The sequence below is a fragment of the Sinocyclocheilus anshuiensis genome, unplaced genomic scaffold, assembly GCF_001515605.1.
Source record: "Sinocyclocheilus anshuiensis isolate Anshui unplaced genomic scaffold, SAMN03320099.WGS_v1.1 scaffold1053, whole genome shotgun sequence".
Taxonomy (NCBI): domain Eukaryota; kingdom Metazoa; phylum Chordata; class Actinopteri; order Cypriniformes; family Cyprinidae; genus Sinocyclocheilus; species Sinocyclocheilus anshuiensis.
This window is the reverse complement of record NW_015555711.1, coordinates 1,773,331-1,792,370: the sequence shown is the minus strand read 5'-3', so window position 1 is coordinate 1,792,370 and position 19,040 is coordinate 1,773,331. Positions and strand designations below refer to the sequence as shown.

At 36.8% G+C, this 19,040-nt stretch overlaps 2 protein-coding genes across 3 annotated transcripts in view; one reads left to right on the top strand and one right to left on the bottom strand.

Annotated features, from left to right (window-relative positions):
• Positions 1-4,722: 4,722 nt before the first annotated feature.
• LOC107671959 (acidic mammalian chitinase-like) lies at positions 4,723-9,896 on the top strand. Of its 2 annotated transcripts, none has more exons than XM_016464972.1 (13): positions 4,723-4,790; positions 5,339-5,406; positions 6,257-6,323; positions 6,417-6,443; positions 6,679-6,883; positions 7,245-7,301; positions 7,388-7,553; positions 8,054-8,178; positions 8,329-8,452; positions 8,609-8,797; positions 8,898-9,014; positions 9,091-9,223; positions 9,635-9,896. In XM_016464972.1, exons 3-13 carry the CDS (start codon positions 6,299-6,301, stop codon positions 9,871-9,873), a joined length of 1,407 nt encoding a protein of 468 aa, XP_016320458.1. In that variant the 5' UTR covers positions 4,723-4,790; positions 5,339-5,406; positions 6,257-6,298; the 3' UTR covers positions 9,874-9,896. The 2 variants fall into 2 exon arrangements, with proteins under 2 accessions (XP_016320458.1, XP_016320457.1); XM_016464971.1 differs by having other exon boundaries at positions 6,254-6,323.
• A 5,513-nt stretch (positions 9,897-15,409) lies between these two features.
• pm20d1.2 (peptidase M20 domain containing 1, tandem duplicate 2) overlaps positions 15,410-19,040 on the bottom strand; it is a 6,615-nt gene continuing 2,984 nt past the window's right edge. Inside the window, exons 9-13 of the mRNA XM_016465142.1 lie at positions 17,468-17,546; positions 17,316-17,387; positions 16,883-17,048; positions 16,690-16,789; positions 15,410-16,604 (exon numbers count right to left, since the gene is read on the bottom strand). Of these exons, the coding sequence (XP_016320628.1) occupies positions 16,475-16,604; positions 16,690-16,789; positions 16,883-17,048; positions 17,316-17,387; positions 17,468-17,546 (547 nt within the window). The 3' untranslated portion in view covers positions 15,410-16,474. The remainder of the gene's footprint in view (positions 16,605-16,689; positions 16,790-16,882; positions 17,049-17,315; positions 17,388-17,467; positions 17,547-19,040) is intronic.

Here is a 19,040-nt window from a genome sequence, read left to right as displayed (position 1 = left end):
AGGTCACACTGCTACCTGTATTGAGTTGAAGTTAACATTTTCCTTTCTGTTTGCAGCAGTCACAGCAACAGACATAAACACTGCATATTTCCTGCATGGAACATCTCCAACTGACTTGCCAAACCCTTCAATCTGACAAAGTGGGCATGTCAGCTTTCCGTTGAATATGATACAAGAAGATTAGTTTCTTCTCTATTTATGATTTTGTGCAAAATGTTGCCTAATATCATGATAATATATTTTGCACAGAGGGCATCTGGAATATTTATTTATTTCTTTTTTGCCCTGTGGTCTTTGAGGGCTTGTTCTCTCAGAAGATGACTCCTGGCTCTCCTGGTCTGCAGCATTCCTCTGCTTTTTAGTAAGGTGGCCCTCAGGTGATGACTCAGGTCTCTCCTGTTTAAGTTCCAGCCTGTATCAATCTCAACGTTTACAAGCCTGCCATCAACATATAACTCAACAGTGAGGGGCTTCACTTTTTTCAATTACTTTTTACACATGCCAAAGTGAATGTTTCTTCAGATTCATCACTGTCATTATTATTTTCACTAACATTGAATGCTCGATGTGGACACACACTTTTTCCTTTTGTTTTAGTTACAGTTTATCCACTCTGTTCGCCTTTGTTGCGACAGGCCCTAGCGATATGGGCTATTTTTCCACACATGTAACATTTTTCCTTCTTGAATCTGCATTCATTGGCCTTGTGATTTTTTTCCCCCACAGCACCTGTAACCCCTGTTGAAAAAACCAGCATATGCTGGTTAGGTATGTTTTGATGCTGGGATGCTGGTCCTTTGCTGGTTTAAACTGGTCCTTTGCTGGTTTAAGCTGGTCCTTTGCTGGTTTATGCTGGTCCTTTTGCTGGTTTATGCTGGTCCTTTGCCAGCACATGACCAGCATAAACCAGCAAAAGGACCAGCATAAACCAGCAAAGGACCAGCTTAAACCAGCATCCCAGCGTCAAAACATACCTAACCAGCATATGCTGTTTTTTTCAACAGGGACATTCTCTGATTTCTTTTTGTCCACTTGTTTCTCCCTTCACTCCATGATCAGATTTCCTTGACTTGAACATGACGCTGTTACATGCCTGTCCGCTGGATTTATTTTGCAAATCGAGCACTCGAGCAATCTCACTTGGCTAAGGATTAAAATGATTTTCCAGCATAGTTACCAGCTGCTGATAAGTCTTTTCACTTGAATTTGTTGAGCTGAGAAGATTTTGCATCACACTATAAGTCTGTGCTCCCACAATACTTATGAGAATAGCTCTTTGCATACCCTCATCCTCGATTCCATTAGCCACAAAAAATGCTCCAGTATTTCAGTAGGCCTATATTCTTCCAACGATTGAGTTTTTGCATCAAACGCTGCTAGTGAGCCAATAGTTCCTGTAGCCATTGTTCCTCTTCTTCTCTCAATCCTTTAGACACTTTTATTTCTCCCACAGCCAGTAATCAGCACAATGCTCTTTTTCATCTCCTCAATCCGTGGTCATCCAGCAGTTTCTGCTTCATCGTTGTCGCCAAAACTGTAGTATCTTCAATAAAGATCACGCTGCTACTTGTATCGAGTTGAAGTTCTGTCAGGACCACTATCGTCATAATGATTGATACTTAGTATACAGTTGGATTTAGCGGAATGGTTCTGTTCTGGGCAAAACCCTAAAAAATTCTGTCATCATTTACTCACCCTCATGTCGTTCCAAACCTGTATGAGTTGCTTTCTTATGTTGAACATAAAAGAAGATATTTTGAAGATTGCTGGTAATCAAACAGTTGGTGGTTGCCATTGACTTCCATAGTAGGAAAAAAAAATACCATGGAAGTCAATGGCAACCACCAACTGTTCGTGTATTATATTTACATTTCGTACCATGTTGTAAAAACTTTAGGCGTTTAATTACGTATGTCTGTTTTAATTGATAGATAACACGCCACAAGTGTTACAGACGGAAAATCAAAGAGTAATCCTGTCTTATTTTTACGTGCGTATATCTGTTCAAACTGTTATAGCCTACCACACCGCAAATTAAGATTGACAAAAATAAAAGACAGATTAAAGGAATAGCTGAATTAAGTGTGAATAACTAAATAAACTAAAATAAATCAACATTTCCCTGTGGCTTAGGAGGGCCTTTGTTTAGAAGAAAAACTTGTAGGCCTATAGGCTAATTTTTAAAGTGAAAAAAGTGTGGTCTAATGTTAAAAACAGGTCGAATATTTTCATCAATTAAGAAATGATATTGATTTATTAAGAACAACCCTTTTTAATTTAAAAACATTATTTTGTTTGAATCTTTGCGTCGGTCTCTCCTCCTCTGTTAGGGGCGGGTTGTAGGTGTGGCCTGCCCGGTGCGCTGCGCTCCTGAGCTCATCCCGAGTATTGATACACTGTGAGTATTAACACACTGTGAGTATTAACATACTGTGAGTATTGACACACTGTGAGTATTAACACTGTGAGTGAGTATTAACACACTGTGAGTATTGACACACTGTGAGTATTGACACACTGTGAGTATTAACATACTGTGAGTACTGACACACTGTGAGTATTGACACACACAGTCGAGTGAGGATGTATCTGACGGAAACAACGTAAGATTTGCAGGTCTTTTTATTTTCTTTAAGCTTGTGACAAAACTCTAACTAGTTTTTAAATTGTAGCTAATGGTAGAGTACAACAGATTTTGACTACTGGCGCTTAAACGGTCTGATATTTTTTGTTTTAAAATACGGCAAGATAGTCAGCATTAAAATGAGCACGTTTACATGCACACCAGTAAGCTGATAACTCACAAATATCAGCTTATTAAAATAACCAGTTTTCCCCGTTTACATGCACATCAGTAACCTGACAACGCAAGTAAGCTGCGTTTACATTACTTTATTAATAAATCTGGTTATTTCCTTGTAGTGACGTCAAAATATAATCATTTGCGTATCTGACTCCTAGTATTCCATATGTTTGTCAGTTGTGATGTTAAATTAAGCTTGCAACATGTCGGGAAACTTAGGCTACAGCTCATATATTATCCTCTCATGCAGTAATAAACGCAGCATTGTGACTGAACCACTTCTACTTCTGCTGCACGAGATGAGAACACATTTTTATCATTTTCTGAGGCATGAAAAAGTCTGCTTTTGTTATGTATTTCCTTCTTTCTTTACTGCAAGACGTTTGCTCGGTCTAGATGCGCTTAAATCTGCACTAACGGTGCGTTCCTGTCACGTATCACACATGCGCACTTCAATAAGCCGACAGAAAGCAGGTTATTGCGTTTACATGCCGCGTGAAATCGGAGTAAGAGGCAAAAAACTACCTGTTGCGACCGGGTTATGCTTACGCCGTTTATGACCTTACTCCGATAAAAGAAAACGGGTTACTGCGTTTACATGACCATGTGCGTTTTCGGTTTATTAAGCATAATCGGCTTAAGAACGTGCATGTAAACACGCTCATTTTTTCTTTTCTTTTCTAACTTGTAACAAACGTTAGCGTTTTAAAATTGTAACATAGAAAAAGTGCCATATTGTTTAACGAACGTATCTGATACCTTTTTTGTTTTAGATCTCGGTAAGATGGTCAGTAGCCTACTTTTTCTTTTTCTTTAACTTTGTCAAACTCTAACTAGTTTTTAAATTGTTTAACAGCACTTAAATGCTCGTCTTGACTCGTTTTTTACTCTTTTCTTGAAAAAAACAGTCATTACATTGTTTATATAGTGTGTATGTTTGATGTTTTTCTTGAAATGTGTGTAAAAAAAACTTTTATAAAAACGTCTTTTGACTCCCGTTTAACAAGCAATACACCGTTTCACAATTTGAAGTTTAAAGCACATAGTTTTGAACAGTTTCAACGGACCCACACGCAAAAACACATTCCCAAACAGTCATAAATTCCTTTCGATCGTTGGGGAGGATAAACAGATGGTCAGTTAGATTTTGAGTCTGATATGCCAATATTCTCCATTAGAGGGCAGAATGAACTGCCCAGATCCTCAACACGACATGAACACGCTTACACACCTGACCTGTGTTCAAACATTGAGAAAGAACAGTCTCTGTAAATTGCATATTACGTTTCGTTTTTTGATCACGAAACAGAAAAAAAAAACATGTCTAACAATACCAGTGCTGATAATCATGTAAATTTACAGTAAGGGCATACAAGTTCAGAGATTTATTTCATGTCTGAGTCACATTTCCTGTGCTAAATGAACATTGCGTGATTTGCTTGTGATATTTAGTGCTACTTAACATATATAATACAGCATTCTGTGCAATCATAGAAGGAAGTTCACAAATCAGGGAAGTGAAATATTACCACACACTGTTTAATGTCTGTTTTCTTAATTGTTTTATAACAGATTATTTTATATGCTTAGGCTTGTTCCTTTTTCCTCTGTGCAAAAAGCAGCTTTATTTGACCCTGGGAGACCAACAAGTCAAATTGTGTTAAAGAGACACACAGGATAGATTAGGGGTAATGTCTGGGTTAAGCACATAATAGATTCAAATTTAAGGTTACCATTTAAATGTTTAGCATTGTTATTTGGAGTCATTTGGAGGTTTCAACTCCAGTGCAAATGAAAGTGGCAGCTGTGATCATCCATCCTGTCAGTTTATTTGGGCCATAAAGATAAACATAATCACGCAGAACAAGTGTTAAAGACTAACCTGACATTATCTTTGACAATTACTTTGTTCATTGTGGTTCTCATATCAGAGGTCTGTAAATCACTGGTTGTAACCCTGCTCAGCAATACAACAATGTGGACAGGGGTAGGTTACCTTGTACATTTTTTTTTTTTTGTAGTACATGCCAACATCTGCTTTATCAGTTACTAATGAAAGCTTATTGTAAGGATCTACAAGTTGTGTGCCAACAGGATGACATGCAAAACTAATGCCTCATATTTCACAAGTCACAAGACACAAATCAGATTAAGCAGAGGATTTGTCCGGTTCCCGTGGTCTCGAGGTGACAAGGTCTTAGAAGAGGATCTGTCGAAATGTGTCTTTCAAAGGAAAGATTGCTATCAAATAGCACCTAACTGATGATGAAGAATTAACAGAGCAACCATCAAGTGTTAGACAGTGTTCTAGGTTATTACATGCTGAGGTTTTTGGTTCGATAATTAACAGTAGGAAATTACTACTCATCCAGTTTTTAATATCAACTGTATTCTGTTGGTTTTGTGAATTGGTATGTTCCGTCTGGCCATGAAGAAATATAGAGCTGAGTATCATCACCATAACAGTGAAACTTTTATTACTGACTATTCAAATGAGCTTCTAACATACAAATGGAATGATGACACACTTTTCAGATCCTTGAAGCATGAAGAGCAGGTGATCAGACCGGATGTGCACTGAATATGTCGACACCGGGAGCATCGTAATGTTACTGAGTCGAAGATTTGTAATATGAATTAATGGTGCATTATATTGTTGCCTGAAAGTTGTGTTTCATAGAGATTTTAAAAAAAAATCTTTCCCTTTCTTTTCTTAATTTCCCCTCTACTCTAGCTTGCCTCCTAATCTAGATTTCTAATAAACCTGGCATTGTACACTATGAATATTGTTGTCTCTATATGACAGTTTGTTTATTTTCCTCTAGTTGTTTTGGATAAAATGTAAATCTAAGGATATTTTACAGTCTTTTTTGATTAACGTATATTCTTTGCAGTAGATGTAGTTTTGGATCAGTATAACTTAATATGTTTTGAGAGCGCCTGTATTTTTGAAATGACTGTTCAAATTAGACATTTGATTCACTGAACTCAGTTATTGAATAGGCCGGGGTCATCACATGTGGTTGCCGCAAGCCCGCCAGACGCTCCTTCGTCGAATCCACCGGCCGCCGCTCTCTCTAACCCGCCGGCCATTCCTCACTATCTAGGCCGCCGGCCTCTGCTCACTCTAGGCCTCCGCTCACTCAAGCCCGCCGTGTGTGATGCTGTGTTTCTTTGTGAAAGTGAAACTACTATAATGTTCTTTTTAGCAACATCATATGACCCCTTTAAAAAATGGACCAAACGCTCCTACAGTCAGAATGTACAAAACCTTAAGACTGTTATAATGCAATGCATTGTGTGATAACATCCAGGGCAGATGACAGGGAACAGTTATTTTAGGGAAATTAATGTGTGTTCTTGTTTTTGGTTAATCATTGGTATTATGCTAGAAGTTCTGTGTGTTGGGGGTTATATAAACGATAACTTCTGTCTTTCATACAGCAGTAGCAGACAGAGTTTCTTGACTGATAGGCCTATGACCATCACATTACGATGTCCACATTTTTTTTTCTAGCTGGTAAGGGATTGTTGATCTTACAGAATAAATTTTTAAGAGCGTGATGGCCTTGGAGTCTTTTATATGTTAACATTTCTTTTTATCTTGTTTCAGGCTTTTCCCTGGCATTGTGTCACTTTGGTAATTTTCTTTTAATTTGTTGTTTCATTCCTAAATACTATATTCAAAAATCACTATATACTACTTCTAATAATAAATGATCCATTCTGCAACCCGCTTTTCTTACGTAGGGTCATGGAAATAATAAATATAATAATAATTGCTTTTAATAATATTTCTAATATTTATTGTAATTAATAATTATATATTGTATTACTATATGTTAGATTATAAATGTATGTATTATGTATTTCAGGATGGGCCTCCCAACTGGCATGCTACTTCACAAACTGGTCTCAGTACAGACCTGATATTGGCAAGTACATGCCAGAAAATGTGGATCCACATCTGTGCACTCATTTAATTTATGCTTTTTCCGTTATTAACAAGGCAAATGAGTTGACCACTTTTGAATGGAATGATGAAACTCTCTTCAAATCTTTCAATGGACTAAAGGAAAGGTATGTGCTATCTGATGTTTTGTTTGTGGATGCATTTTGTAATCGAATAGAATGCATTATGTAGTTTTGAATACACTCTTAAAAATAAAGGTTCTTTATTGGCATCAATGGTTCCACAAAGGACCGTTACCATCCATGTTTTCATTCCACAAAAGGTTCTTTACAGTGAAAAAAAGGTTCTTTAGATTATTAAAATGTTCTTCACACTAAGAAAAAACGGTTATTTTAAGAACTGTTCACTGAAAGTTCTTCTATGGCATCGCTGTGAACACCCTGTTTTGGAACCTTTATTTTTAAGAGTGTAGTGATAATTTGTCAGAGACATTACAGCGAATAAAGATACAAATATTTGACGTGACAGAAATCCCGGCTTGAAAACTCTCTTGGCTGTCGGAGGATGGAACTTTGGCACAGAACAGTAAGAATCCTGCTTAAAACACTGAATTTTGAAGGATGTGTGTGAAACATAACTGTTTATTTCATCTTCATGGAACTTCTCGTCAGGTTTAGTATCGTGGTGTCAACATCAGCAAACAGGCGGACGTTTATTCAGTCCTCCATCACATTTCTGAGGAAACATGGCTTTGATGGTCTGGATCTGGACTGGGAGTATCCGGGTTCCCGTGGAAGTCCTCCAGAAGACAAGCAAAGGTTCACTCTGCTCTGCAAGGTACTGCAGTATTTACAGATTTTTTTTTACACAATACAGTAGTTTTTAAAATCTAAATTATGCTGTTTACAGGATGAGATGATAACATGGTTGAATGTTTAAGTAAAAAACAATAAAGCTAATCGATAATCAGAGAAAGAATTATTATGCATGTACACAAATCCACCGGTGAAAATACTCTTTTCTTTTTTAAGTATTTGAACTCCACAAGTTATAAGAACTCCACAAGTTTGTTTTAAACCTCAAGGGGGCTGAGTATCTTGAGCTTCAGTGAAAGAAAAACATCTGACCATCTGTAAAAAGAGTCATGATCAATGCCACAAATTTTATAAATTGATAAGTGGCCTAGAAATAGTGTAAAATGTGAAATATGTCTTATTCATTTTACCTCATAACATTTAAAAAAAAAATTAATCCAAAAACTTTGTTTATTTCCAGATTTATATTAGATTTTGAATCCCAGATTCAAAATTGTTTCATTATAATTTACTTTGTAACAGGAGCTCTTGGAAGCTTACGAGGCAGAGAGTGCTGCCACTGGGCGCCCCAGACTCATGCTCACTGCTGCAGTGGCTGCTGGGAAAGGAACCATTGATGCTGGTTATGAAATTGCAGAAATTGCCAAGTATGTCTTCTGAAGAATTTTTAAATGAATGAATATGAATCAAATGAATATGTAGTCTGGCCAAGACCCACACAGTCTGCCTCATTATTTGCTTGAATGTCTCGAGTCTGAACTGATGACTCAACTTGTGTTTGCCTTCTGGTAATGCAGGTGTTTGGACTTCATTAATGTGATGACCTATGACTTCCACGGCTCATGGGAAAGTGTCACCGGGCACAACAGTCCTCTGTACCGTGGCTCTGGGTACAAAGGAGACAACATCTACTATAATACTGTAAGACGTCCATATATCCTACTGTATTCTTAACCTCTGAAATATAACTTCATGTATATCATAAATGGCTTGTGAATGATACTGTGAGTCATTGCAAATAACAAGAAGCTGGAAACATGCAACAGGAAAAATAAGTCATTTGTCATAACAATGCAGGATTTTGCAATGAGATACTGGAGAGATCAGGGCACTCCTGTGGAGAAGCTGAGGATGGGCTTTGCAACATATGGAAGAACATTTCGCCTGTCTGCTCTGTCTGGAGCCAGTGGAGCTGGAGCTCCAGCTAGTGGTCCTGGATCAGCTGGAAAATACACCAGAGAGGCCGGATTCTGGTCCTATTATGAGGTCTTACCTTCAACCTGAACACATGCACTTACTTTACAGCTTGTTATTTGATTGTGCAAAATAAAATCAGAAGAGTTATGAACCGATATTCTCCCATCAGGTCTGTACTTTTCTTCAAGGAACCTCTGTGAAATGGATTGATGATAAGAAAGTTCCTTATGCAACAAAAGGACTTGAATGGGTGGGATTCGACAACAAGGAAAGCTTTGAGACTAAGGTAAATAAGTCACAAAGGTTTGGAAAATAGATAAACTGTAATGCAGCTCTCATGTTCAAAATCTGTTCTGCATCAGGTGAACTACCTAAAGGAGAACAGGTTTGGAGGAGCTTTCGTCTGGGCTCTGGATCTTGATGACTTTACAGGACAGTTCTGTGAGCAGGGCAAATACCCTCTCATTGGACATCTCAGCACACTTCTTAATATAGGTACATCTCATATCTTAATCAAGGCCATTTTTGTCACAGATGAAAAGAATCATGCTTTGGTAAATCATAATGATGACATGAAGTCTATAAAAAAAAAAACGTACTTTATAATTATGAGACAAGAATTTGAAATGATGAGATACTACGTTATAATTATAAGACAATGTAGAAACTGAGATTCACAATTATGATCTCATAATGACTTAGTATCCTATTATGTCATAATTATGATTTACCAATCCATGATTTTTTTCTTATGTGGCAAAAATGAGCTTCCATACATCTGATAAATCATTATAATTTTGCCTTTTTAAGTACTTTTTAAGATGATAAAAAGAATAGATAATCTACAGTCAGGTCTGTGTCTCAATCTGTCACAAGTTTAAATCAAATTCAAATTTCTTCCTCCAGATTTCCCACCTGTCTCAACAGCAACAGCATCCACTGCTGTATCTCATGCCACAAGACCTCATGTTGTCCCGACAGTTCCCTCAGAGTTCTGTGTTGCCAAAACGGATGGGTCATACGTAAACCCAGATGACCCGGCGACTTTCATTCAGTGTTCTAATGGCATGCCCATTAAAATGGATTGTTCTGTTGGGACCGTCTTCACTCCCGACTGCTTGTGCTGTGACTGGCCTAAGAATTAACCTCATGTTGTCACTGTTCAACTCCTGCAAGGGAAATGTATAGAACTTTGGCAGGTTTCTGCAATACTATTTGGCATCAGTAATGGTGTAATAATTTCACACTTTACCTTTACATTTTCTGTTAAGTTTTTTTTTTATTATTTAAAAGACAGCTATGATATAATTCTACTTTCATAAAATAATATGCTACATTTTGTTGTGTCTTAAAAAGGAAGCACAGTCTAACTTGCCTGATTAAAATTAACCTGATAAACACTTATTTTTACATTTAAAGTGGAACTGCTTTGGTAACCTTGACATTATTAGTTTTTAAACATACTTTTGGGTGTTTTTATTACGATGTTACAATATTTATTCAAATAAAAAAGAACACACATCTATGTTTGTTTATAAACTAAAAAAAAAATTTAACCACCTTGAAATTTCAAAACTATTAATGCAAAATATTTACTGTAATTTTTTTTGTCTCAGCACAGACCATTTCAGTGCAAAAATAATAAAGGATTCAAAGTGACATTTAAACAACCAATAACAATAACTTTGTGTTGAGCAACAGCTTTGTGATGCAGGTGATATGCAGAGGTAAATGTTCATAGAGCCAGACATAAATCACTTCAGTCTAACAAAATATTTCATTAATAATCTATTGGCCCATAATTCAAGCTTTGGGAATGTACCACAGCACTAAAATATGAATTAATGGACACACTATAAAGGTAACTAGAATAGCTCCATATTGCGACCAGGCTGTTTGAGATGAATCTCTTAAAAAATTGGTCCAAAACACCAAAGCAGCATGTTTGGAGATGTAATGTCAGAAATACCAACTGGGCATTTTGAAGCAGACTAAACCAGAGTTAACTAGTTCAGTCATGTTCTCTGCACCCAGTAACAGTCAGGGCTCTGCAAGCGATGATACCCAGATGCAAAGACAGTAGACTAGAGACAGCAAGCAGAGTGAGGTGTGAAACATAGTCCAAACAGTGGGGCAGGGCAGACAACACAATAACAGGCAGGAAGGATGAGCACAGAGACGGTCTCCAAGTTGGCAATGGACTTGAACACAGGAGAGGCAGCGCCAGAGGAAAGACTCGGCAGGAACACAAAACTCAGTACTTAGAGGTAATAAGGTATGAATAGAAATACATACAGTATGTATGTAATATGACATTATACTAGTTATAGTACTGTATAAAGTCACTTTGGATAAAAGCATCTGCCAAATGCATGACTGGATGCACATACCCTGCTGTCAACACCTGGACATCTCGATTGATGTTCTTGTAGTGATGGCTTTTGTGTTCCACCAGAGAAAGGAAGTCATACAGGTTTGGGACAACATTAGGGTGAGTAGCTGATGACACTAAATTGTTTTGGTGAAAGCCCCCTCTAGAGTGAAGGTGTGAAGAGCAAAAGTTAATAGCTATCAGAACTATAGTCTGGATTGAATGAGTCTGTTCAGATGAATGAGCAATTTAGTAATTTAATTCATTACATACACATTTAAGGCCTTTTTAGATTACTTTTGTGCTAACTCGTTTATTACATTGATCTAAATAGAATATTCTTGTATCGTAATGATATAAAATACAAAGAGAAAGAAAATATATTCCATTCATTGTTTTTAACAACATGAAGTCAAGGTTTCCCAAACTGGGGTTCCTGAAGAAACTGCAGGGGGTTTGTGAGTTTAATTAAAAGCTAATAATTCATTTAACCATAAAAATTTAAAATTAAAATAAATCATTTTAAATTAACAACAATCAAAATAAAACACTTACTCAAAAAGATGACATATTTTATTTGTTTGCATGTTATGTGACCATTAACCAACATCAAAGAACTGTGAGCATGCAAATGCATTACTTATTAATTTATTACCTTAAATTCAAGTAAATGTATTAAGTTAAAGAGGTTCATCTGACAAAAAATACATGTAAATAAGAAATAACATTAATTTGTGCATTTTAATGTGTTTGAAAGACAAAAGTCTTCCAAAGACATGGTAATACATGATTAAATAAGAGTGATAATTCAAATAAAAATGAATATGTTAGCAATATAGTTGATGTAATGTTGAAATGTTGAGAATTTGAAATGTTGTTAAATTTGAAAATTATTTTTGTAAATCCGGTGCTCATTATAGTCATTATAGCCACATCACTATAGGTAGAAAACTATCTGAATCTGTATAAGTGGTAGGCTATTTTAGGAAGGAAAATTTAAAAGATGAAAAAGAAGAATCAGTCATAATCAATAAATTATGAATGATTTGTAGCTATTGTGTGAATAATATGTGATCATGTAATCAATAAAAAATAACTGATTACGAGTATTTTAAAGGGGTCATATGATGCGATTTCAATTTTTCCTAGAGTAGCACTTGTTGTTTGTCATTTCTCTGATCACAAATGCAGACAGAGTTTTATGTTTACGCGGCGCGATGCAAGACCGTATAAGTCATTATAATCAGTAATTATGTCCCCACTGGATGCAACAAATGCCTCGTTTGTAATGGGTTTTAATGTTTTTGTCTCGTCGCTCCGGCCGGGACACGACATCAACAGTATGTGAGGGGCGTAACATTTCCGTCTCACGCTTGAGGTATTCGGCCAATCACAACGCATTGGATAGCTGGCCAATCACAGCACACCTCGCTTTTTCAGACCGATGAGCTTTGTAAAAATTGACTCGTTTCAAAAAGGCAGGGCATAGAGGAGAAACAATAATGTACGGTATCTGGAAAATAATGTGTTTTTTTTTACTTTAAACCGCATAAACACATTTCATTACACCAAATACACAAAATAATGTTATTTTTAGCAGCATCATATGACCCCTTTAAAATGTGATATAATCTAATTAAATCTAATCTAATAAAAACCAATGCAGAAGCAGCACCGGTGGCAAGTTGGACTTCCTCAAATGGTGATGGAAATAAAACCTCTCCTGGGCCTTTTTCACAATTGAGCCTATGTATTTCAGGTCCTGTGAGATAGTAGTGCCCAAAAACCTGAATGACTCAACTGTTGCCTCTGTGCTGTTCATGATGATGAGTGAGTAGGGGTAATGCTGGGGTACTTCTCCTAAAATCCACAATCATCTTATGACTGCACCAGACAGCCAGCTGCTCAACCTGACAGAGGGGTTTTTAGAGGTGCAGTGTAGAGGGAGAAGAGCAGTGGGGAGAGCACACATCCCTGGGGGGCGCCAGTGCTGATTGTAGGTGTTGGACATGAATTTCCCCAGTCACGCTAGCTGCTGCCTATCTGTCAGAAGTCTGGTGATCTACTGACAGATAGAGCGAGGAACAGAGGGCTGGGCTTATTTGGTCTGGAGAAGAGCAGGGAAGATGGTCTTGAAAGCCGAGCTGAAGTCCACAAACAAGATCCTCACATAAGTCCCTGTTTTTTTCCAGAGGTTGCAGGATGCAGTGTCTTAATATTGACTACATCGTCCAACGACCTGTTTGCCCGAAAAGCAAAAAAGAACAGGCTCCAGCAAGGGTCCAATAATGTCCTTCAGTGGGTCAACCCCAGTCTTTCAAATGACTTCAAGACCACAGACATTAAAGCAACATGTCTATAGTTATTCAGTGAAGCAGAAAGGGACTCTGCACAACTCCAGTGATCTGTTGAAGATCTTTGTGAAGATGGGATCCAGCTGGTTAGCTCAGGATTTCAGAGAGGCAGGTCTAACGCCATCTAGGCCTGGTGCTTTTCTTGTCTTCTGTTTGCGGAAGACCCAACACACATCCTCTTCATGGATCGGAAGTGCAGGAGGAAGGTTGCTGGAGGTGTTGATGAATGTATGGAGAGAAGTTCAGAATGGGTGTGGGGTGTGAGTTTAGCAAAACTTTGCTATTGTTGTTTGTTAATAAGTTGGTTTATATGTTAATAAGTTCATTACAAATAAATAAATAAATACATTTCACGTAAATGAATCTAATCTCAAACTACTTCCAGATCTAGATTTGATTATAAACTTGGCATTTAGCATTTACGTTAATATAGTATATATTTAAATTTACATTTAGCAGATATTTATAGCTTTTATGCAAAGTGACTTACAAATGAAAATCTGTTGGGTGGTTTACCACATTATATTAAATGTATGCAAATACTGTAGCCTTTATTTTAATGCCCTGTGCTTCCTGCCAAAGTCAGTCTTTTTGTGTTACACTAATCAGGGTATTTATGGAATATAAAAAATAAAAACAATGTTTTCTGTATCTCTTCAAATGTGTAGGCTTGGTTTAAAGTGTAGTGAACTTTTATTACTGGGAAGCATCATGGAAGTGGCTAACCGCACACTGAATCCAATAAGGCTGAAAGAGATTTTATTGGATTCAGTGTGCGGTTAGCCACTTCCCTGTTTGCTTCCAAGTATTATTTTGGCTCTATGCACCTGCAGCAAAAGGATTTATTTTTTGTTATTTGGAGCGCTACAAACTTTTTTGAACTTTTATCACTGGCTATGCAAATGATCTTGAAACATAAAAATGGAATGATGACACTTGAAGTAATGGTGCTTTATGTAACATTGTCTAGTGTAATAAGTGTTAATGATAAATCCCTATTGACATTTGTACTGGTTACTATATACAGGCCACCAGGGTAACACAGACTTTATCATTCTTTATCAGATTTTCTATTTGAGATAGTGTTGATTGCTGATAAAATCTTAATTGTTGGTGATTTTAATATCCATGTTGATAATGAAAAAGATGCATTGGGATCAGCATTTATATAGACATTCTGAACTCTATTTGGCTTAGACAACACATGCCAGGACCTGCTCATTTTTGTAATCATACTCTAGATTTAATACTGTCATATGGAATTGATGTTAAGGCGTTGAAATTCTGCAGCAGAGCAATGACATCTCAGATCATTATCTATCTTGTGTGTACTCCATATAGCTAAAGCTCCATGTTACAAATATGGTAGAACCATCACTTCTACCACAAAAGAGTGCTTTGTAACTAATCTTCATGACTTGCCTCAATTCCTCAGCTTATCCAATAGCTCAGAAAAACTTTGTTGTAACAGAAACTATGGACTCTCTTTTCTAGCACTTTAGACATGGTTAAAAAGATAAAGCAAAACAGTCTGACACTGTGGTATAAGGAGCACATTCGTGCCTTAAAGAGAGCAGCCTAGAAAATGGAGGGCAGCTGGAAGCTTTTTAACAATAGTGAACTATAAAGATTATATAAAGATCAGTTCTGCGTCACCCTGTCACAGTTTATTTTGTGATAATAACTGACTGTACAATATCCCGCTTATTGCACAGCTACTCTCATTACATAAATACATGTGAAATATTGATTTGAGTTTAAACTCATTCATAATTGCCCTTTACCTGTACATGAACCTAAAGCTTCTGCTAAGAAACAGTAGTCCATTACTGTGTACAAAATGATCGGCCAAGCAACAAGACTAACACTGCAACATTAGTAACTTTCATAAGGAAGTCCTCCGAGGTGATTTTCATTAAAGTTGATAACCAGCATACAAGATAGAACCAGATGAAATTGTATGAAACGAGACAGGGCGAGTTTAATGTATGAGATATGAAAGTATTACTGGTTTCAGTCACCGTGATGCCATGACAAAGCTATATATTAGGAAATATCAGACAGCTGGATGCCATGACTGACCAATCAGAATCAGGTATTCCAGAGAGCCGTGTAAAGGGGATATGCAGAGGTAAATGTTTATAGAGCCAGACATAATCAGTCATAATAAATAACTTCAGTCTAACGCTAATCTATTGGCTCATCATGCAAGCTTTGAAAATGTAACACAGTGCTAACTTAAACCTTAATAAAATCTGAATCAATGAAAACACTATAAAGGTAAGATACAGATAATAGAGCTCAGGCTGTTCAAGATTAATCGCTCAGAAAGTTAGTTCAAAACATCAAAGTAAAAATATTAACTGTGCATTTTGAAGCAGACTAAACCAGAGTTAACTAATTCAATCATGTCATCTGTACCCACTCACACTTTCAAACATCACAATGCCCATTTTGTCTTATTTATTCGCATAGCTAAATTTTTTGAAGGAGCTCAGCTGAAGTGTAGTTGTGTCCGGCAATGCTTCAGGGTGTTTTTGGTCATGGTCAGGATTGCTTATGTTTTGCATTTGTCATTCAGCCAACAAACTTACAGTAATTTGGATGAACTAACTGGCAAAAAACATTACTTAGAAGTCAGGGTGATAATACAGTTTAAACAGAAATACATACAAATATGTATGTAATATGACATTAAGATTGTATATGTACTGTATATCTTAAGTCACTTTGGATAAAAGTATCTGCCAAATGCATGAATGGATGCCCATGTCCTGCTGTCCACACCTGACAACCAACAGATTACACTGTGTTTTAACTGTTCGGTATCAAATGCAAGAAAGAATCTTTATGAATTAAATCTTTCACAACCTTCAGTTCTTCATTGTGGTTTTTCTAAACCTACATTAATTTTATTCACATTTTTCTTATTCACAATTCTTATCTGCTAAAACAAAGCTCCCTGAGCTTAGTTTCTAAAACTTAAGTGTCTTGAGATCAGTGTAAGTAACATCCCACCATTTACAGCTCATGCTGGCTACTGTGAGGTGGCGGCAACTTCCTGACGTCATTATTCTGGATGAGCTGGAAGTAGAACAGCACAATCTCTTCATAGTTCTGAATGGAGATTCTCTCGTTCACACCGTGAAATCTAAAGGACACAAATGTTTAATTATATAAAAACGTGACATTTCTAGCTGGACAGTGTTACAAAGAGCATTTCTCCTGTGTCTTACCTCTGAGGATCACCTGGTTTGAACCATGACGGAGCAAAGCGATATATATCTTGCGTGATATCCTTGTAGTGACGGCTGTCAGTGTTGCCAACACAAATACCTGTGAGAGGAAATCAGCTCAGTTAAAAGAGGCTCTTCACAAGTCAATGACGTATGTAAGAGGCGGAAAGCAGAAATGCATCACTTGTCTTACCAGGAGCCACCGTAAGCTGAGGAAACATGCTCTGCACTGTTTTCTTTATGATCTGGTACCCGAATGTATTCTCATCATAGGAGCTGATGGGCAGTGGGTCGAATCCATTGACCAGCTCTACCTTCACACGCTCATCTGATACAGTTGACTCGACCAACTCCAGAACCTAAAAGAAGACAATGAATCAAACTATGAAATAGTTCAGACAGAAAGAGTTTTTATTTAACCATTGTAAATAGCATTTGATTTAAAGGGATAGCCCACTGAAAAATTTAAATTCTGTCATCATTTACTCACTACCCATCTACAGTTAATCAGTTTTTAAATCATGAGAAACTGGTTGGTGTGAAGAGCTAAAGTTAATAGATGAGCTATCAGAGTTATAGGCTGGACTGAATGAGTCATTGCTGTGGCAAACGGCGTGACCTCTCACCTCCTGCAGTGTTTGGGCTGAGTGGATACGGAAATTGACAAATGCTTCAGCATATGATGGGATTACGTTAATCTGTCAGAGAAAGAGAAGTAATCAGATCTACCTTCATGCTACTTTGTGAACTAACGTACAACAAAAAAAGAGAGGCCCACCTTTACACCTGAGTTAAACATAGTGACAGCAGTTGTGGTCCTCACAAATGCATTTGTGTCAGGTTTTCTCTCCAACACCCTGCATATGAAAGGGATTTTCCTGGGTTTTACATGCTTACATGTTGCAATTAATTAATAAAGCTTTTACTTAATTAGTTATGAAAAAATAACTCGATTAAAATATTTTAACGCAGTTAACGCGCTGGCCCCGCCCCCAGACCTGTACGTCATCTTACATTCATACAGTTGGCTGTTGACAAACTCCATAAATGCAGTTATGCCCTAAAATTCAAGATACTGGGGCAAAAATGCTCCTGATATAGTAGCGTTCATGAGCACAGAGCTGCTTTGTTTACAGCCGTTACCGGAGAAACCGCTATACTTTTGACGTTCCAAAACCGCCTCCTACTGGCAGAGAATCAAATTGGATTTTCAATAAGCTTGTCTGCTGTTTCCCCCCATCCGCCCATATAATCCTGTTTTAAATTAATATAATAACTTATACTTCTGACTTGTTTCTTTTCTTAAAAAAATGGTTTAAAGACTGAAATGTGAGGTTTATCATTTTAGATATATTTTTTGTTTTGGTGAAAAACTGTATCTCTACTGTAATTAAATCATGTTTTTACAGTCATTTTACAGTTAAATGTTACCATAGACATTGCCCTACCCTGCTCATATGGTATTCATTTTTATTTTTAAATAAATTTTTGCAGGTCTTAAAAAAGGTCTTAAATTTGATTTTAAAAATCCTGCAGACAGATGTAGCTTTGTACACTGCCAGCATCTAGAATGATTTTGCCAGCATTTTAGTGTTCATAACAGAGGGCTCTTTCAACTTGTTATATTTTACAGTTTGTCAATTGATATAATTGTTAATTGTTACAATATAATTACAATATAACTGTTAATTGTTTGTAGGCTTGTACACATGTGCACCCCTCAAAAGCCTGAAACCCCAGAGCCCCCCACATAATAAATCCCAATTTAACCCGCCTATAAAGCCACAGCAGAACTGTTGTGCGTCTGTAAGCAACACAGCCGTGTTTAGTTTCTGAATGAATCCGTGTTTTGAACGAAGTGGGTGAATCAATGATTCAAAGACCCATTCATAAAGTTAGCCGTTTACTGAATTCCTGAATGAATCAGCCGTTTGAACGAATCGAATGAATGACTCATAAAGACATTTACCACAACCTAAACATAAAAGAAGGTATTTTGAAGACACTAATAAAGCTGTTTTGGTTATCAATGACTTCCATTGCATGAATGAAAAAAAACTGAGATGTTTCTCAGATTATCATCTTTTATGTTCCATAGTTTATGATAGGTCGTTGTAACCTAAACGTTTATGTGTAATAAATTTTATGTTGAATCAAATAAAATATTTCTTTCTAAAGCTACTATTTGTAATGTCTACTACTTAATACTTTCTAATTTAACACAAAAATAGCTTTAAATAATCTTTTGGGGGCAATTTCACAGTGAAATGTAATTTGCGATTAATTAATCAACACATCATGCAATTAATTCGATTAAAAATTTTAATCGACTGACAGCCCTAATATATATA

What these genes read in the sequence shown, in the direction of transcription:
- LOC107671959 (XM_016464972.1), top strand. Translation starts at nt 6,299, where the DNA reads ATGTCCACATTTTTTTTTCTAGCTG. An exon ending in TGGAACTTTGGCACAGAACA is followed by an intron (nt 7,302 to 7,387) that starts GTAAGAATCCTG and finishes ACTTCTCGTCAG; the next exon opens with GTTTAGTATCGTGGTGTCAA. An exon ending in ACAACATCTACTATAATACT is followed by an intron (nt 8,453 to 8,608) that starts GTAAGACGTCCA and finishes ATAACAATGCAG; the next exon opens with GATTTTGCAATGAGATACTG.